This window comes from Thrips palmi, unplaced genomic scaffold (assembly GCF_012932325.1).
Source record: "Thrips palmi isolate BJ-2018 unplaced genomic scaffold, TpBJ-2018v1 HiC_scaffold_5, whole genome shotgun sequence".
In the NCBI taxonomy this organism is placed as follows: domain Eukaryota; kingdom Metazoa; phylum Arthropoda; class Insecta; order Thysanoptera; family Thripidae; genus Thrips; species Thrips palmi.
In genome coordinates this window covers 15,784,497-15,804,913 of record NW_023144632.1, presented here as the reverse complement: position 1 = coordinate 15,804,913, position 20,417 = coordinate 15,784,497, and the positions used below count along the sequence as shown (strand labels likewise).

At 55.2% G+C, this 20,417-nt stretch overlaps 1 protein-coding gene across 1 annotated transcript in view; it reads left to right on the top strand.

Moving 5' to 3' along the window:
* The window catches only part of LOC117650945 (dipeptidase 1-like), a 110,859-nt gene that overhangs the window by 27,388 nt on the left and 63,054 nt on the right, over positions 1-20,417 (top strand). Inside the window, exons 2-3 of the mRNA XM_034394602.1 lie at positions 16,351-16,486; positions 17,325-17,333. Coding sequence (XP_034250493.1) covers positions 16,351-16,486; positions 17,325-17,333 — 145 coding nt within the window. The remainder of the gene's footprint in view (positions 1-16,350; positions 16,487-17,324; positions 17,334-20,417) is intronic.

The following is a 20,417-nucleotide window of genomic DNA, read 5'->3' as shown; positions in this document are numbered from 1 at the left end:
ATCCCGCCAAGGTTGATCAAAACTCATTTTAACTGATTTGAATTTCCCATAATTTACCTTCATGGCGGCTCTTTCCGTAGGGAAGGCAACATTGGCGTGACGAAAATAAAAGTGTAACAATGAAAATAGAAGCGCACAAAAGTGCAAAATAAACTCCCTCCAGCGCGGCGGCGCGCGCCATGGAAAACAGTGCGGCGTTTACAAAGTTTATCCTGCGAGGTCCTTGGCCTTCCCCGGCCGCGGGGGCAAGGGCTCCAGCGGGCTCCAGCCGCAGCAGCGTGCACTGGTAAAAAGAAAGTGCAGGAAAAGTACGGGACTTGGTCAATATGTTACCCGGGGCGTCCGTACTTGACCACCTACGGAAATTCCGTACCTGTTTACATGCGATCCTTATGGAGACTACGGAAAACTCAAACGAAGGTTTTTCGATCACTCACCGCGCCCAATCTTTCGTTCCAAAGTACGGATTTTTTTTTGTTTACCGCGGGCCAGCGTCTGCCGAAAGAGATCGCCGCCAAAGTTTGAATGGCGCGTCTAGTGAACGCATGGCAGCCCGGCCGGCGCGCCTCCTCATGCGTCCGAGCCACTGCGAAGTAGTAAATGGAATTGGGGGTCGGGGCCGTGGCCTGCACTCACCTTATTAGGAGAGACGCTACCCTGTGTTCTGGTTCCAAACAGTCAGTTTCCAAAGTGGATACACTGTCGGACCAAGTGCGGTGAACCGCACTTCTGTGGAGTCATTCTCCACATTTGGACGTGCAAGGTTAAGGTTTCAGTCTCCACTCTAAAATTGGAGTCCGAGCCCCCGTCGTTTGGCACGGCGCACATGTGGAGAACTACTCACTTGCAGTGTGGAGACAGCAAACTCTGCACTTCCAAATTCGGAGACCAACAAAGTCCACACCCCCGCATTTTACCTCCGCACCTCGGTTCTTCCTCGCCGATGCTCCTTTACGTCTCACTTCATGAAGCCCATCGGGAGGGCGGCGTACAGTGCTCGAGACGCAGCAGGACAGGACGTAAACACGTCGCGGTACATCCCCGCGGCCTTTGTTTTTAGTGCTGCTCGCGAACTGTGACGCAGTACACTGTTAAAGAATCCGCCGAGTCTGGAAATGTGAAATGCGAAATTACACACAGTGTCGTGTGCATCGTGTCATTTTGCTTTTGTAGGACCGAATGGCATAACGATGGTACTTCATGGAGCGTGGCTGACGTTTGCGTTTTAATAACAGCATGCCTTAATTATTGCACTGTAAAAAATTCCGTACTTTTGTACGGAAATGGTACAGAAAAATAAAGTACGGAGGTACGGAGAAAAGTACGGAACGTTCCGTACTTGCTCCATATGAACCCATGTAAATGGGTACGGAAAAAAGGCACGGAACGTTCCGTAGTTGGCAAGTACGGACGGTCCAGGCAAATTATTGACCAGACATGTTCCGTACTTTTTCCGTACTTTTTTCTCACAGTGTGCGCCTGTTGATTTGCATGGATGCCCTTTTTTTGTTTACCGAAAATGGAAGAAAATGGGGTGCAGAAAAAGCAGGGAAAACGAGGCACGGAAAATGTAAGGACTTTCCGAACTGTTTCTCAGTAGTCTCCATAAGGATCTCATCATAAGGACTGGTGTACAGATTCTGATGTGTACAGATTCTTCGTAGCTAACCAGTTAACCGATAAATAGCTGTCCACCCTACTTTTTTTGTCCTTTTTTAAGCAGTGGCTGTGGACCACGATCACTGAACCTTCACACATGTGACGTCACATAAATTCTACAAAGAAGTATAAATAAATTTTAAAGTGAGATCATTCGCAATACAGAACGTTTCCTTCACAAGGAATCAATTCTTCAATGCTTTCATTTTCCTTACGTTCAAACGAAATGTGACGTCGTAACCAATGTGACAAAATGCACATCCTCTCGAAAAAGACGTCACATGGGTTGCATTCGGTTGCATGGCAGTGCTGCCAATAAGCGGGCGGCTCGTGCAATCGCGTGCGGCGCTGAGGGTGAGGGTCTGTAAACGTGGCCGCGCAGTGCGGCCGTCGGTCTGTCTCTCTCGCCCCGGTACGGAGCGCCCCGGGAGTGCGAGAGAGACAGGCCTCCCACTCGGAATCAGTCTACTGGCTGTTCCAGCCACGCCCGCACGCTGCCGTGCACCGTGCCGCCGGTGAAGCAAACGCCTGCGGCCGTTGACACGCCACACATTTACATTGGCCTCGCTGTTTAGCGCAGTGGTGATGGCAGCCACGCTGTGCCGCCCGCCCCAATCATTCAATCTGCGGCCAACTTTTGCCGCCGCACCAGTTGAATGCCGACTGAATCAAATCCGCCCTCCTTGCCTCGGAGCGGCGGCGGCGGCCCTTCTGTATCCGGACGGCCCGCCGCGGTGCACCGCCGCGATCTTTCGGGTGTGATTCATCGGCCCAAATCGTGCTGCATTGTGTTCCGAACAGTCCGTTTACAAGCGGATGCTCTGTCAAACCAAGTGAGGTGAAATGCAATCTTCCCGGTGCGGAGTACACTGCAAGGACGGTCTGTTTTTCCCAGGTAGCCTGTAGTAAAGACGTAGACAAGGAGCTATTCCCCACTTGAACGTGTGGAGTTTGCAGTCTCCACACACTGAGAAAATCCCTTCGGCGCCCGCATCAAACATTTGGTCGCAGCAACCAAACACATTAATGAAATACGGCCGGATGAAAGTTTTGGTCGTGGCGACAAAAGGTGGTTGGTCGTCGTAGCTAAGCTGGGTTTTTCTAGTACTACGAAACTTTTTCGAGACCTCACCAAAACGTTTCAATTCCGTGACCAAAGTCGAGTTGGATCGTGCATTCAAATATTTGGCCATAAAAAGTTTCATAGTTCTCGGATCCTTTCTCTTTCCTACCGATCTTTGATACCAGTAGTCCATTCCCTTGCTCGCACCAGCCAAAGACAATTTCAGATGAACTGTGCAAGGGAAAACTGGTTACGCACCGGCCGGGAGTCGAACCCGCGTCGGCCCCGGTTTACCACCCTGCCTCCAGGCACGGATCCAACTGAGCTACCGTGACAACTGAGAGTGGGAGGGAAGTGGCTGAATGTGTACGTCGCATGGCGCCTCGGTCAGCTCACGGATACAGCAACCCTGCTACGTAAAAGTTGAACTCGGAGATGAAGTTGTCTGGCGACTGTTGAACATGTTCATGTGTGTAGACAAAGCGGTTTGGTGTGGCGGAAGAAGCGCGATTTACAACGGGAGCTACGCTTGATTGATGGTCAGAACGAAACACTTTGGGTCCAGTGGTGAAAGGCTTCGATGTCTACGTTAAGGTTGGACGGATGAAACAGTTTTTGATGGTGAAGACCAAAGGTTCGATGCTGACGCCGAAAAGGTTGTCTCAGTGCACTGCATGTGTGCAGTACACGGTGGAAACGGTTCCTGGTTTTCCCAGAAACTCCCTGGAAATCGCCTATGTCTCTAGCATAGGCATCCTGGGAAAACCAGGTATCGTTTTTTACCGTGTAGCTCATAGAGCCCCTATGTATCTCTTGGCACGATGCACCCGTGGACAACTCCACACTCGAAGAGTGGAGACTGCAAATTTCGTTCCGCACTCTCTGCGGCAGCATTTCTGAGCTTTTTCTTCGTGTAACACAAAGAATCTGGGTTTTACAGCTGCACAGAATTTCAGGACGTTGTGGGTGTCGGAAATTGAGGGAGGCTGTATTTTCCTTTGGCGTTTCAGGTGCCGCCCAACGGCTGTCTCTCCAGAGTACGTCGCACAGTAAGCCGAGCCAGAATGAATGCACTAGAGTTTGCTTCGCAAAATGCCTCCTATTAACGAGGCTATTGGCTTCGTAGATATTACAATAAGTGGCTTGATTTTCTGTCCGTTGCGTAGCGACGCTTCGTTTAGTTTCAGCCGTGAATTTGAACTCGAGCCAACCAAAAAATTGCTGAGGATCAGCAATGAAATTTGCCCCTGAAATGTGGAATCAAGGCGACGAAAACGGATTGAAACGCTTTTAGATACCGCCAGATACTTGTAGCGTTACGATTCGCAATGGCGGCCTGAGTTGCGACCGATTGCGATGCTCAGTGTTCGACGCAGTGCATCTCTCTTTGCTCTCTCTCTCTCTCTCTCTCTCTCTCTCTCTCTCTGCGGGTGAGACGTGAAAGGGGCCGTGTGCTGTTTGAAGTGTATGTGTGTAGCGGTGCACCCCCAATCACGGGCGACACTGTGCCAACTACAAAGCCCTTCGTGACAATCACATGGAAATGAGGTGGGCCCTTGCAGGTCCTTGTAGGGCCTTTGTGGGTCCTTGCAGGTATTTGCTCGTACTTGCAGGCCCTCTTGGGCACTTCAATGCCCTTCAAGTCCTTCAAGGTTCTCGCAGGCCGTACAAATAAAAGAAGCTTGTGACAATGAAGTGTTTTGAGCATGAACTGACGGATTAAATTTTCGGCATGTACGAACTAATTCTTCCGATCACAAATTCCTCAATCCCCAATTTCTCAAAACGCTTCGTGATATTTTAAGCTGGTAGGTCCCTTCAGGTCCTTGTAGGCCCTTTGCGGCGGCCAGGCAAGGGAGTCGGTTTGTTGCTCCTTGCATCATTCCCTAGAGTGCGACGGAGACAGAGCGACAAAGCGACCGGACCGCTCGGCCCGGTTCGAGGCTCGGCTGGCCCGCAGTCTGCCGGTGTTCCAGGCCGGACCTCGGCGCTGCCGTGGCATAATCTCCGCTGAGCTAATGATTTGGTTTTTGATTGGCTCGTCGTCGTCATTTGGTCCCGGAAATGGCACCGCAGCAGCCAATTGGGCCACAGCGGGCCGGCCGAGAAGGGCCGAGAAGGGCCGAGAAGGGCCGCGCGCGCAGGAAGTAATCTACATTTGTGACTTGGCTGCGCCGCGCTGCTTCGCTCCTTGGTTTGTCCGGCCGGCCTTTTTCTGGGCGTTCGCCAGCGGCGCGCCATCTTGCAGACACTGCAGACAACTTTCAAGAGGCGTTTTGTTGTTGCTGTTTTCAACAAATTGACAAATGACACGCTTGGTTTCACAGTGCCCCTCCCTCGCCCCGATGTGGTTGCGCTAGCTTTCACCTCTCAGCGACTCCGCGGCCGCCCGGCCGCACGATTGATTCTCAGTATTCATGCCGCCCTTCGCGGCGTTCTTGTCGCGAGGAGATTGTAACCACAGAAACCCCCCCTCTCTCTCTCTCTCCCCTCTCTTTCTCGCTCTCCCTCCCCCCCCCGTCCCCCCCGTCCCCCTCTGCGCTCGTCTGCATGCGCCCCGAGATGGTCTGGGTGGGTCTTTATCGAGACAATTGCGGGAACGGCCGGGGCTTGTCACGGCCACGGCTCTCTGCACCCGCCAAGGAGGGAAAAGAGGAGGGGGAGAGGGGAGTAGGGGAAGGGGGTCGCTAGACGTACGTACGTTTCTAATGAGCGGCTGTGTGCGGATGAGTTTGTCTGGGCACACACGATCGCAACGCTAGCGACAGAGAGACAGAGAGAGAGAGAGAGAGAGAGAGAGAGAGAGAGAGAAGAGAGAGAGACAGAGAGAGAGAGAGAGAGAGAGAGAGAGAGAGAGAGAGAGAGAGAGAGAGAGAGAGAGAGAGAGAGAGAGAGAATGTTAGCCACCGAGACGCCAATTTGTGCTGGAGCCCCTGTCATCGAGTGGGTAGGCAACACGGCGGCACTCCTGCGCACCGCGTTGCCTATGGTCCGCGTGTCAGGCGTTTACTCCTAAAGTCCTAAAGTGAGGTGGACTCTCCCTACAGTTGGGCAGAAATTATCCACCCCACAACATGACACTTTTTCCAATTTTCGGCGAAAGAGGTGCCTTCATCGTCGCAATCAAAAATTGCGTTCGCCAACTCGGATACTGTAGCGAAATGGTCGCGAAACGTGACTGTGTTCGAACCGAGCGAGACATTGCCACCTTGAATAGGGAAAACAGAGTTTCCTGGAAAGCAGTGACGACTAAAGAGCCCACCGCAGTGGCTGGCCCCTGCCAGGCCAAGGTTGACTACCGTCCGCGTTTCTCAGTTCTGCGAAAAACAATTATTTTGTTTGCGACCACGTGGCCGACTGGCGGCAGCATGGGGTTTCCCGATCTGACTGGGGCACGACTGGTTCTGCTCCGCCCCACCCCACTCCGTCCGCCCGGGGCACGTTTGCTGGTGGCGCTGCGCGCTGCCGTCCGCCCGGCCGGCCTATCAGGGCGAGCCACGCGGGGGCGAGCCGGGCGACGCGCACTGCCTAGCACTGCCCCGCACTGCCCCGGCCCAGCCTCCACCACGCCCCTCATATCGGAACGGGACGCACAGAGAATACGAGGCTGACTGTCGATCAGGCCAGGCGACCCAGTGCCCCAGCCGGACGGACGGCCGCAACGCCGGACACTGCGTCGCCGCTCTGTCTCGCTCGCACCTCGAGGGAGTGCCCCGACAGAGACCGAGCGTGGCCTAGCACAGCCGAGTTCGTCTCTCTCGCACCCATGCGGGTCGCCCCACGAGTGCGAGAGAGACGGCCGTACACGCACCGCGCTCGGCCTCCCCAGCAATCTCCACTGCCTTGCAGGGAATACGAATGGCGACAAAGTGGCCGGCGAGGCGAGGCCACCTCGCTGCACTGCACAGTGTACTGCACAGCTCGCTCCGTCTCTCTCGCACTTACGGGGACGCCCAGCCAAGGAGCGAGAGAGAGACAGAGTGAGAGGCCCGAGTTATACGGCCTGCTGGTTAGCTTCTTTGCATCGACTCGCCGCGCCCGGCCGCCCTGCCGCCGCCTCGCTGGCCCTATTTCATCTGCCGAGCCTCGCGAACCCCGAACCCGAACCCGGGCAGCAGGCCGAGCCAGGCCGGGCAGAATCTACTGCTGCACGCCCTAAGTTACTGCTGACCATTTGGGCTGCAGCTTCCCGCCCTAGGCTGGGCCTAGCCAGCCTGCCCCCACACTGGAACACGCGCGCTCTATCTCACAGACACTCGATCATGGGAAAAGGCCCATATTGCGGCACTTTTCTGTCGCCGTTTATGGACTGCAGCGGCTCTCCGCACCCAAACCCACGCACCATATACACTGGAAAAATTGATTGTCGTTTCGTGACAAAATAATGGATTTCATCGCTTCAGAATGATAACGATTTCATGACGAATTGATGACATTTTCATCAAAGCTCTGTATACTTGTTGCGTGAGCACTGACTTCACTTTATTGAAATTCGGTTTTGGGGCAGAAATCAGAGCGAGTTTTCCCTTCGGGTAAGCATGTTTGGAAAAATCGTGTGACAACACTTAAAAAAATTTGTACTGGGGAATTTAGTGAAGAGAAAGGTTCTGAGGGTCGGCCACAAGGATTGTGTTTCCCGGCGAGTCGTCCCCCCCCCCCTCTCTCTCCCTCCCCTCCCTTACTCTCACTTTCTCTCCCTCTCATCTCTATCTCTCTGGGCTGGACCGCGCAGCGCCCGTCACGCACACACGGCCAGACAGTCGCACGCACGCACACAGACGAACGCACACACTCGTAGGCATGATGCGCTCCCACCTGTTTAAGTAGATTTGTGAGGTAATATCAGCTCTACGCGGGGGAGAGGAGAGCTCGCAGGGCCTCTGCGGGCCGCTGCGGATACACTGCTGTGTGGCAGGGCGCCGCCCGAGGAGCATGAGGGGCGCCCCGCAAGGAGAGGGGCCGTTTACGTCTGGCCGGTCCGGGGCGCCCCGGCCCCACTCGCTCCGGCCTCCGGGTTCATACCTCGCCGACCAGACGGCGCGGTTAACGTGGTATTGCGGTGTCAAGGAAACAGCGCGGCCGGACGTAAGCCAGGATGAGCCGGGGCGGGCTGCGGCGGGCTGGGCTGGGCCAGCGCAGGGCGCTCGCAGTGCAGGTGCTGCCACTCTGAGAAAAAAGGACGGAAAAAGTACGGAACATGTCTGGTCAATAATTTGCCTGGAACGTCCGTACTTGCCAACTACGGAACGTTCCTTACTTTGTTTCCGTACCCATTTACATGGGTTCATATGGAGCAAGTACGGACCGTCCCTTACTTTTCTCCGTACCTCCGTACTATATTTTTCTGTGCCATTTCCGCACAAAAGTACAGAATTTTTTTTACAGTGGCTGTTGTTGTTGCTGGCCACAATGAAACAAATCGTGGGGAAGCCTCTATTGAAATGCGGACGTGTGGAATAATCAGTCTGCGTGCTTGGGTGCGTGGAGTTTGCAGTCTCCTCCACTCTTCAAGTGTCAGTTATCCACGTTATCCCCTAGAGACAGGGGCTCTGTGAGCTACTTCCACGCTTGAGGTGGGATGACTGCAAGCCCCAGACGTCCCAGTGTAGGGAGTGTACTCCTCACGAGGAAGTGTGGAGTACTCCACTTTTCGGTTAGGCAGTGGAGTGGTGCGGAGCTTTTCACTCTGGATCTCTTGCTGCGGCGCTCTGAGCCTGAGAACTACGATCCGCGCCCTACGATGCGGTCACTGCCAGTGTCTCTGCCATCCTGTGCAAAAATAAAGCCATTGAACGCTCGAGAGGAAGAGAGTCGTTTGAGCCTCGCCTTCGAAGTGGGCACTCCGCTTTGCTCTTTGGTGGGAAAACTGAGAAACTGACAGATCGTTCAGGGACATAGAGGTTTAGTGAGGGGAGGAGTTCTATCCCAAAATTAACCCTCCACTTCGACCTTTTTTCTCGGCGTCATCCGACCTTTTTTCTTAGTCAAGTTTCCGCAGGCCATAATCGAGTTAACGGCGCGTAATTATGAAAACGAACCCATGGTTCTTGACTGGCTCATTAACGAAACTTTCATCCGTCAAGTGCAACAATTCGCCATCTTTTCCCCCTGCCCGTGTTGTTTGGCACAGTGTAAGGGAATGTCTTCCGATTCCGCTAATGTATATAAAACGCGGCGGGGACTAATCTAATGTGCCGGCGTGCTAGGACGGCCTCGGGCTGGGCGGGGCGGGGTGGTCTAGGCGCGGCACTGAGATTGGAGAGTGGCGCGGCTGCCTGGAGGCCTCGGCCGCCCCGCCCCACCCCGCCCCGCCCCAAAAGTTGGCCCTGAATCAACGCGGCCCGGCCCGGCCGACGCCCCACCCGCTGTTTCATTAGAGCGCCACCCAAAGCCGGGCGGCGCAGCGGGACCAGCGCAGCGCAAGGCGCGGCAAGGCGTGGCCCCGAAAGGGCTCTTCATGCGCCAAATCATGCGTAAATGTGTGTGTGTGTGTGTGTGTGTGTGTGTGTGTGTGTGTGTGTGTGTGTGTGTGTGTGTGTGTGTGTGTGTGTTTGCGTGCGCGTGTGGGAAGTCGTTTGAAACTTAGCGAAAATGACGAATTGGAGAGAGCCCTTGGTTAGGGAAATAATATATGCTACACTGACATCCAAAATGTCTCCACTCATTCAGGTCACGGTAAAAACGGTACCTGGTTTTCCCATGGTAGAGACATAGGTTCCTGGAAAACCCAGGAACAGTTTTTACCGTGGTCGTTTACTCTGGTTGCGAAGTCACCGTTTCCTTTGCATTTCGAAACAAAGAACGTCCTATGCAGGGTTTTAAGGCTCCGAAAGTTGAGTCACAGGCGATCGACAATGCCTATCCCCTCGACCCAACCCTGTCAACGCCGGACGAATTTTGTTTTCAGTGTGTACTCCTTCCCGGTGGTTGACTGAACGCACCGCAAACACTACACGTGAGCGCGCCTTGCGCGTTGTGGACTACATACACGCCTCGCTGCGTGTCGCGTACACTGGTTCGCAAAGCGCACCTCGCGACGACGCGCGTTGCCCATTAAAAAGCCCCTTGCATTTCCGGCTCTTTTCACGCGAGAGCTAAAATGTTTGGACGCGTCCCGAGTGCCCCGCGTTGTGCACGATGGCTTTGCCGTTGTGCATTTCAGTCTCATCTGCACGCGTCGACGCGCTTTGCTGAAGTATTCCGTGCCCCCCCCTCATCTCTCTCTCTTCCTGGAACGCTGTGACGCGTGCCAGTCATGCTACCTGACGCGTAAGGGGTAAACGGGATGCCAGCAGCTCCCATTTTAATGACCTGCCCTTCCGCGAAAACCAGGTAGGGCGGAGAGCGGCAAATTTAAATGATGCAAATCCACTTAAACTAACTACAACGCAGATTTCTGCCTCTTTCTCAATATTCTTTTTTATTACCTATTTTACCGGGGTCCGGGTAAATTACCGTTTCTTACCGGTACATTTATCATGCTTTAAATCCCTACGTGTAGCGCAATTAAAATTTCATGTTTGTGGGGACGCCGGAAACGACACGAAATAAGCACGCACACACGCACACACACACACACACACACACACACACACACACACACACACACACACACGTAGATGGAATGAGGAAAAATACACACCAAAGGGACGCAAACTTTTTGGATGAGGAAAACTGCGCAGTGCGTCTGGGATGAGGAAAACTGCGCAGTGCGTCTGGGATGAGACAGGCGTCCAGGCACGCCGTGTGGCCGCCGCGTCCCGCGGGTCGCATGCAGCCTCAAAGGGCGGCGCCCTTCGCAGGCGGGGCTATTTATCTTGCGTAAGATGCTCTCCTTCGCGGAGGGGCCGGGTCCCCGTCAAACACCTCGTCCCTCACCTGTGCCCGGGGTCCTTTCCCCCCTCTCCCCGATATGGATGCCGCCTGGGCTCTAAGGGCTGATGCGCCCTTCGTCATATTGGCTCCATGGAGACGCTGCTGCACTTCACCCCTGATGAAGAAGCGGCCGGATGTGGGTCGAAACTTGGGTGTGCTTTTCGTTGACAACATAAAAATGAAATTGAAATGAGGCGTCTGAGGCTTCTCGTCCCTACACCCTTTCCACCCCCATCATGCCCTGGACGTGACAAGGGCCTTGCAGCTGGAACGAATGACTCCGATGGATCCGCGGGTGGAACAACCACCCCACTTTCATTGTACAACACAAAGTCCACATTCAGGCGGCAAAAACGCCTGCATGCGCATGAAATCCAAACGCCATAAAAAGGGATTGTAGCTTGACCGGCTAGACCGCGTTTGTGATGTGGTGTGCAGTAACCACACCGTTTGATGCAGTCGAAATGGCTCGAATTTGACTGCATCAGCTTGTGTGGTCGAGATAACATTTGCAATGTGTCGGCAAACATGTGCGGCAAAGACTCTAGGAATCTTGCACATTCGAACACATTCCCGCTTTCCTGTAAAAACAAAATTTGCAGTGGGTCACCACCGCTCGGATGGACTCCATGTGGACCTGGATCATGTTCAGTGTGGCGCGCCACTGTGCTTGCCTTGCAACTCGTTTCAAGAGGCCTTTTCATGCGATGTACGGTACGCCTTGGTAGCACGTCTAGCTGTCTCGGGACCGGTTCGGTGCCCCGCATTTCTCTCGTTTTTGCAACTGTCATGCTAGCGGGTCAACCTGCAATAGCCATGTTGTCGTGCAGATTAGAGTTGCAAAGCCAAATCAAGAAAAAATTGACGCTGAATGAGTGGAGCCAAAGCAAAGCGGCGGGCCCGCTCCAGCGTCGCAAATTGTTTGACGGGCCAACAACAAAAACAACAACAGCAGCACAACGCGTGGCGGGACGCCATCTATCTACCGCGCCATAGAGATTGCCGCGTCCGTAGTTTACTGCTAGTTTTTTTTTGTTGTTTTTTCTTGTTTCTGTTTTGCCGCGAAAGGGTTGGAGGGAACTCGCTGGGAACAGCCCAGCCTGTCTGTACGACATGATGGCAGCCTGTTGCGGACTTATTCTCGGCCTTCGGCATGGAGGGGAGCAGCACTGCCTCTGTCTCTCTCGCGCACCCTCGCGAGTCGTGCGTGTGAGAGAGGCGGAGCGACGGCCGGGGATCATCCGTTGTCATGAGACTCCGCAGCGGTGCACTGCTGCGGTGGCTCCGCGATTGCTTAGTACAAACACAATAAGGACGGGACCTGGTCGTCAGCGCCCCTTTGGAAACCGCAGGCACCAGGGCGGGGCGGGGCGGGGCGGGGCGGGCAGGGTAGGGCAGATCAGGGCGGATTGGGGCAGGCTTGGCAGGGCGGGGCGAGTCGGAAACAAAGCCTCGCTGTCTGAGCGGTCGTACGGCTGGTTGGTTGCCTACCCGCTCAGCGGCCGCGCTGCCCGTCCAAGGGGAAGGGGGGACGGGCGTCCCAGGGCCGCCTGGAAGGCACGCCGCCTGGAAGGCACGCCGCCTGGAAGGCGAGGCACGGTGCCTGGAAGGTAAGGCACGGTGCCTGGAAGGCACGGTGTACACCGTGCTGGAAGGTAAGCATGACCTCATCACACTTTATCTCTGTAAGCAGGCGAGGCGTGTCTCCGAAGCGGGCGCATCCAGCCGAGTCACTGCACACACACACACACACACACACACACACACACACACACACACACACGTGGAGCGTGCCGGGGGCCGCATAGAGCGTCGCTCGGAGAGGCTAAATAAAACATTGGCCAGGCGACGGCCCGTCCCGCCGCGTCTCTGAGGCGGCAGGCGCGAGGCAGGCGCGAGGCATGCCTCGCGGTGTGTCGCCGAGCGCGGCCCCGGCGGCCTGTTGGGCTGGCCTGCCGGGCCGGCCGCCCCGGCCGACCGCACGCCGCAAGCGCCACAAGCGAGTGCAGCGGCAGGAGAGCAGAGCCAACATTTGCACGGGCCTCATTTCGGTCCGCAGCCTTTCTGGCCGACGAGGGCCCCGCCATGCCCCGCCATGCCCCGCCATGCCCCGCCATGCCTCGCCATGCCCCGCCATGCCTCGCCAACGTGACAGGCTGCCATTAGCGCGGGCCGTGGAGGCCTCTGCAGACACTGTGAAACCAAGTGTGGAGAACTTGCACACTTGGATTGTGGAGGTGTGAAATTCGCAGTCTCCGCACTTGGCAGTGCAGGGTTTGCAGTCTCCACACTTCTAGTGTGGAGTTCTCCATGCAACAGACAGGGACTTTGTGGGCTTATCCACACTTGAAGTGTGGAAAATGTACTCCGCACCTGGCAGCGTAGAGTTCTCGGTTTGACAGTGGAGGCGGCACGCTGCTGGGCGGCCCGGCGCGGCTCTGCCTCTCTCGCATTCGTGGGGCGTTTCGGGGGGATGTGTGTGAGAGAGACGAGTACGGTTGATCTTGCAAACCTCACAAAGAAAGGTAGTTTTTTTTTACAAAGAGCGCTAACATAGAAAACTCTTATCAACTTATGACCTTTATTGTCATTATAACAAAGTAAATAGTTTGTACTTCACGTGTTCCAAATACTTGGTTAGGTTTTGCAGTGCAGGCTACGCGGCAGGGCGCACGAATGCAGTGACAACCGAGCGGCATGACGGACAGGGCGGCGCGTTGTCTCGCTCCAAAGCTGACGTCGCCCTGGCGGCTCCACGGCAAAGCAAGTGCACTGGTAGCCAACGAATGTGACGTCATATTCGTTACAGTGCGAGTTTTGTCACGTTCGTTTGCATATGATGTCACATTCGAACGAATATGACGTCACATTCGTTGTTTTCCAGTGTTGGAAATCCCAGGCGGCCCCTGGGGAGAAGACCCCTTTTCCCAGAGCAGGCTTGGTAATTTCTGGTACTACCTGTGCTGGGAAAGGGCGTCTTTTTCCCAGAAGTCGTCTGGAGTGCTCTGAAAAAAAAGAGGTCTTTTTCAGGAGTCGCCCGTGCATCCCAGGTGTGGCTGCAAGAGACAAGGGAGGGCGCCGGTCTTGGCGGCAAGCGGCGGGGCCACACTGCCGCGGGCGCCGCCATGTTGTGTAATCTCGGGCGTGAAGCTGGCTTCAAGCTGGCTTCAAGCTGGCCGCCCTGCACGCGCGGCTGCATCTGTTTTAATTTCTCGTTTACGGGATAAGCCAAAAGCCAGCGGCGGAACACCGCAAGGCATTCACCAGTTCCTGCCTTCTGTTTTAAGCACCCAGCGACATGACATGACTGTCAATCCAATTGTGCAGCCCCCCGCACTTCCTGGCGCGGCGTGGTTCTCCATACGTGTGGAGTTTGCAGTCCACATCCTACACGTTTGCAAGATGCCAAGACTGCAAACTCCACACAATGGAACCGGCATGGCGAGTGCAGTCTAGGCGAGTCTTCGTTGTGCTTTCTACGACCCTCATAATTTTGTTTTACTTTTCACCATTTTCGTTGCGGTGGAACGTGACGAAAACTCACATTCTAACGAGTAATGACGTCACATTCGTGGAATCACAGTGTGCCGCAACGCGCTTGCGGCGTGCTAATAGGCAAACCGGGTGATTGCCAGGAAAGAGTTTATCGGTTTAATAAAGGCGCCTTAGCGTCCGGACCTCGCTGGCCGCGCTGGCCCCGCCTCTAGGCGTCATCACCTCACTTGATTACACGAAGCGCCTCGCGCTCAAACTTGGAAACAAAAGAAAGGTAAACAAGAGAGTTTCCCCATACGGCAGTCTCGTTCCTCCCCTTCCAAGCATTTTGAGCAATATGTAAGGCATATTAACTGTTATTTCAAAGCATTGCCTCGTGTAGTTGTTGGGGAGGAAAAGAACAGGGTGAGATAAGTGCGCCCCCTGTGGCCTACTGCAGACCTGGACTTCTATTTGACGGGGATTTCACTCTCAGATTTCCAGTTTTATTTGACATAACTGGTTGAAGGTAAGGCTGTCAGAATACCAGCTGCATCAGGGTGTACTTTTCTTACCGATTTCCTTCCCCATCCTACCTCTACTACGATGTGGTTTCTTTCGAAGCTTTGCTCGAGACACTGTGCTCGTCATCCAATTTTGTCGGTTAGGCGTAAACTAGTTAAGTAGGATTTGAGAGTCTCGGTTGCAACATTGTCTTCAACGGTGTAGTGGCGAGTGAGCAGCGCGGGGCGTGGCAGGGCGAGCCTTGGTGGGGCGTGGTGGGGCGGGGCGTGGCAGGGCGTGGCAGGGCGTGGCAGGGCGTGGCGTGGCGTGGTGGTGACGGGCCATACGTTTCTGTCGAGGAGGCTCTTGAAGCGCAAGAGCCGCCCGCCTTGCCATCACTATGATTATATCGCCGAAACTCCGGGAGACGTTTGGGCGCGCGCAGGCGGGCGGCGTGGCGTGGCGTGGCGTGGCGTGAGCCCTGCTGCCACCTCCCCTGCTTCCTGGAAGCGCTCACCGACTTGCCGACCTCACACTGTCAATGAGAGGATTCCCTTCCAGGCCCCCAGAGACTGGCAAGCGCCGGCAAGGAGCCTCGGCGGCCCACGGAGAACGAAACATCTCAAGTCAACATGACCTCGCAATGAGCGATTTTTTTTTGTCCAAATTCGGTCAAAATTAGGACACGCGTGCCTGTATTTTCCTCCCGGAGCACGTCACCGGAACTCCACACTGAAACGCAGAAATGTGATGTTCAGCCTCCACGCTTTTGGTGTCACAGTGTGGATTCACTTACAAGGCTCCCGCCGTGCTTTTTACAATCGGAGAGTCGGCAGCGCTGGCTCTGGCCGACCGGCGAGCGCTCCGTGGGTGGGAGTTGCAGCGAGAGTCCCTCTCTGTCCGAGGCAGGGATAAAAAGCAAGCCCAGCGCAGGTGCCTTGGAGGGGCTCTCACGCTCCGCCTCGCACCGCGCTGCCGCTGGTTGCCGCCAACCCCAGGCAAGCCGTAAATCCAACCGGAGCATCTCGTCGATTTGCGCGATGCGTTTTAATCCTTCTGCGGTTGCGCAGCCTGTCCATGCAGATCATAAAGCCGAATGGGAGGGCTGTCTGAAAAGTGTGTACACACACACATACACACACACACACACACACACACACCTGCAGGCACACGCACGCACACGACCTAAACACGCACACACAGCGCATGCGCACTGACACATACCCAACTCTCCCTCACACTCACACATGCGCATACGCGGGGGTCGGGTCGGGCCCATTGAAATTCAGACTGGCTGATGCTGTCAGGTCGCCATTTTATCGCGGCATAAAGTGGGCCTTGAAACTGTGCCTCGGAGAGAAAAGGGGGGGGAGGGGAAGGTCGGTTCATATTGGCCTGCCCGCGTGCTGCCGGGCCTGGCGGGGATCGAGCCGTGCATCTTGTGGGGCAAACCTGTCGAGGGGATTGCCACGCCACTGCGAGCGCGCGAGCGCCGCGGGTCAATAAGCGTCTCTTAATATCTCCATGTGTTGGTGTGTGCGTGTGTTGGTGTGTGTGTGTGTGTGTGTGGTATGTATGTGTGTTGCAGGTGTCTAGATGTGCGTGTGTGCGTAGGTGTACGTGTGTGTGCCTAGGTGTACGTGTATGTGCGTAGGTGTGCGCTCGCGTGCAGGTTTGAGTCTGTCAGTGTGGCTGCATATTCCGGGAGTGAGGCTGCCTGCCCCAGCCTGCCCCAGCCTGCCGGCCAGCCCCATAATGGCGTTGCCTTGTTGCAGACGACCTGCCTGTCCGAGCTGCCCGACGTGGCGGCGCCGCGCTGCAACGGGCGCGCCTCCCGCTCGCACATCCACCTGGGCTACCCCGACTCGGCGTCCTCCTGCTCCAGCAAGGACAGCGCGCCCGAGGCCAGAGGTGAGTACCGACCAGCGCACTAGCCATACACTTGAGGCCGAGTTTGCAGTCTCCACTTTGAAGCGCGGAGTAGCTCACAGAGCGCCCTCTTCAGGCATGGAGCAGAAACCCACACTTGAAGTGCGGTGACTCAAAATCCCCCACCTCCGCTAAGGGGTATTGAAATGCACGCTTTTTTGATTTTCATACCGGCCCAACCGGAAAATTGTTTTTTCATCTATTTAATTAGCCTACGCCAAAACTGAGACCGGTCGAACAGGACCTAGGGGTCGCCAATGTTTTTTTAAGGTTCAATTTCGACACTGTTTTGCTAAATTCCGAGAATTTTCGTGTTGTGGGTTCCCAGATCGACCGGTCTAGACCGAGCACCCCGGACTCGTTTTTGTCTCTTTCTACTTAGTACGGGGAGTAAAATGAGAGCTCGTGGGGTCCGATCGGACAAGTTTGGGAAAATAAGTAACGTTGTTTTGGTGAAAAAAATGCCTTTTTTTAGCGTTTTAAAAGTTTGGAATTTTTTAGCTGTTTTGTGTCTGCACCAAACGAATCGTCCTGAACGTCATATTATAGAAAAAAGTCTCAGCTTTCGAATGCCGTATCGGGAAATGCTCTACGACCTTTCGTTAAGGAGATACAGGCGTTAAACGAATAACATGTCACTCAAAATGTCAATTTAATTAGTGATTTTTATCAGTGGAGTGCTTCCTTTTTCATTGCTACTTTAACAGTTTGTAAAGATTTCGCATACTTTGAGCCTGGGCGTCAGCAACTGCGATAGCGAGGAGGCGGGGGTGGGGATCGATGCGCGGTGGACGTGCACACTGTAGGTAGCTCGGCCCAGGCGGCACAGGTGAGACTGCAGGCGGTGGGGGAAAGCAGCCAGTGGGGGGGGGATGCTGGCTTCTCGGTAGCACACGTGCTGCGTCTCGCTCCGGTCCGGCCCGCCGCGCGTGCGCTTCAGTGTCAGCTGACAGTGTAGGCGTTGCCGTCAAACGGGCCAGTCGTCTTGATGTCCGCCATCAAGACGACTGGCCCCTTGGACGGCAACGCTACACTGTCAGCTGACACTGAGCGGAGCGGACCAGAGCGAGACGCAGCACGTGTGCTACCGAGAAGCCGGCATCCCCCCACCACTGGCTGCTTTCCCCCACCACCTGCAGTCTCACCTGTGCCGCCTGGGCCGAGCTACCTACAGTGTGCACGTCCACCGCGCATCGATCCCCACCCCCGCCTCCTCGCTATCGCAGTTGCTGACGTCCAGGCTCAAAGTATGCGAAATCTTTACAAACTGTTAAAGTAGCAATGAAAAAGGAAGCACTCCACTGATAAATATCACTAATTAAATTGACATTTTGAGTGACATGTTATTCGTTTAACGCCTGTATCTCCTTAACGAAAGGTCGTAGAGCATTTCCCGATACGGCATTCGAAAGCTGAGACTTTTTTCTATAAAGTGACGTTCAGGACGATTCGTTCGGTGCAGACGCAAAACAGCTAAAAAATTCCAAACTTTTAAAACGCTAAAAAAAGGCATTTTTTTCACCAAAACGACGTTACTAATTTTCCCAAACATGTCCGATCGGGCCCTACGAGCTCTCATTTTACTCCCCGTACTAAGTAGAAAGAGACAAAAACGAGTCCGGGGTGCTCGGTCTAGACCGGTCGATCTGGGAACCCACAACACGAAAATTCTCGGAATTTAGCAAAACAGTGTCGAAATTGAACCTTAAAAAAACATTGGCGACCCCTAGGTCCTGTTCGACCGGTCTCAGTTTTGGCGTAGGCTAATTAAATAGATGAAAAAACAATTTTCCGGTTGGGCCGGTATGAAAATCAAAAAAGCGTGCATTTCAATACCCCTTAACCTCCGCCTTTCAAGAGTGGGGTTCTTGGTTCCACTGTGCGCGTCTGCGAGAATCATTCGGCCTTGGCCGTCTCCGCGCGAAGCTGTCGTCTCCCCGCCACCCCCTGGATCGGCTCAGGCGGGCCACGTGGAGCCGCCGCGACGCGCCGCGACGCCGGCACCGGTCGGTTGATTACCCAAATTTATTCATTTGTGTCGGGGCGCTGTGTCGGGTCCGCGTCGTCGCCCGGCGTCGCCCGGCGTCGCCCGGCGTCGCAAGGGCAAGGCCGACCTCGTTTGTTTTTGTGCGAATAATCGGATCTATTTAATTCAGGGCCGAAGACGGCCGCGTCGGATGAATGTATAATGCCGGGGGAAAAGGCGCCGCGAATAAAAGGAACAAATCGACGGAATGGTGTGACGGAATAATTTATAGGGTCGGTGTCGCAGTGGGACGCTCCTCGTTACTCGGGATCATAGCGGCTTGCTATGCAGCGGGCGTGGAGAGAGAGGGGGGGGGGTCGTCCTGGAGTGGCGCCACTCGACACGCCGCGCCCGGCTTCATTGGGGCTTCCCGAGACACTTTGCTTCGGCAGCAAGGCTGAATGTGCTTCGTCGCCTTTCCTCTGAGCAGGAGAGAGACGGAGCGACTCGGCTCGGCATCGGCCTGCGGGGTCGCGGCTTGCCTGTGGTAGATGCCCCCCCCCCCTCTCCAAATCGGGGAGGCCCTCGTCCGGACACCGGTCCCGTCCAGCCGGCCGGCCCGCTCGGCCTCGATTTGGTATCAGCCCACCGAGCGCTGCTGTACAGGGGTCGCTGCGCTTCGAGCGGTAAACACTCCAAACTCCAACCAATACACCGCCATTCAAACTGCAATAACCACTGCACTATTTCTGTTTTATGTAGGCCTCAATGAATGTATCATCTGCTAAAAACTATCATAATTTTTTGCAATGATGAGTACTAATAATCTGCAAAAATCTGGGGAGGGGAGGGGGGCGGCTGAGAGTGAACAACCTGTGCAGCAGCCCAAGGATGGGGTTCTTGGAACAACTGTGCAGCAGTGGGGGGTGCTGGGAACAACTGACCAGCTGTAGGGGATTTTGGAAGCTGTGCTGCAGTAAAGGGGTACTCCGGAAACCGTGCAGCAGTGCGGGGACTCTATTCAGCGGCGGCCGAGCGGCGGCAGTGCGGGTTGGGTCTGGGCCTGGGCCGGGCAGACGGAAGGATGCGGTAGTTCTGCAATCCTCTGAGTGTCCTCAACTTTTACGGCGGACCGGCCGGCCGCGTCCTTGCGAGGTGCCGCAGACTGAGAGTCGCTTTCGTCGCCCCGCCTCGCTCGCACTCGCGGCGCGTCCCATATGGGTGCGAGAGGGACGGGGCGACGAAAGCGACTCTCGGAATCAGTCTGGTGCCTCATGAAAAAGCTACAGGCCGCGGCGACGCCTGGGCCGCGTGTCCCATTCCGCCCCGGCTCCGGTGGATTTCTAGGATCCTTTATTTACCTAAATGGCCAGAATAAACTAGGGTGCAAATACACTGCCGTGAGTGCGTGTGTGTGTGTGTGTGTGTGTGAGGGGAAGGGTAGACATAGAGCAAATATCGTGTGTTTGTGTGGCAATGCTTGCCCGTGTGTTCGGCGGTTGGTTTCTCTTTCGTCTTCGCTATGAAAAGTCAAACTTCAGTTTTGTTCCAACGCTCCACACCCTAGCTGTCATGCACGGCGATTGATGGGCAGTCGACGCCCTTTTGTTGAGTCCACCGCGTGCTGCTCTGCTCGGTGCTGCGATGGGCACGCAAAGGGCATGCAGGCTCGAAGAGTGAGGACACCGTCCAATCAAGCGCGGAGAACTTCGCACTTCCTGGTGTGGAGTAATTCTCCACTTTTAGACGTGAGTGGAACTTGCAGCCTCCACACTTTAAGTGGTGCAAACGTGGAGAACTCCACAACTAGTGTGGAGGACGGTAAATTCCACCCGCATAATCTGGATGGTGGTGTGGAGTTCGCCACACTTGGTTTCACAGTCACAGTGGAGGCGCACGGTGAGCCTCGGAGACATCACATCGGCCATTGTCAACTCAGTGTACCGG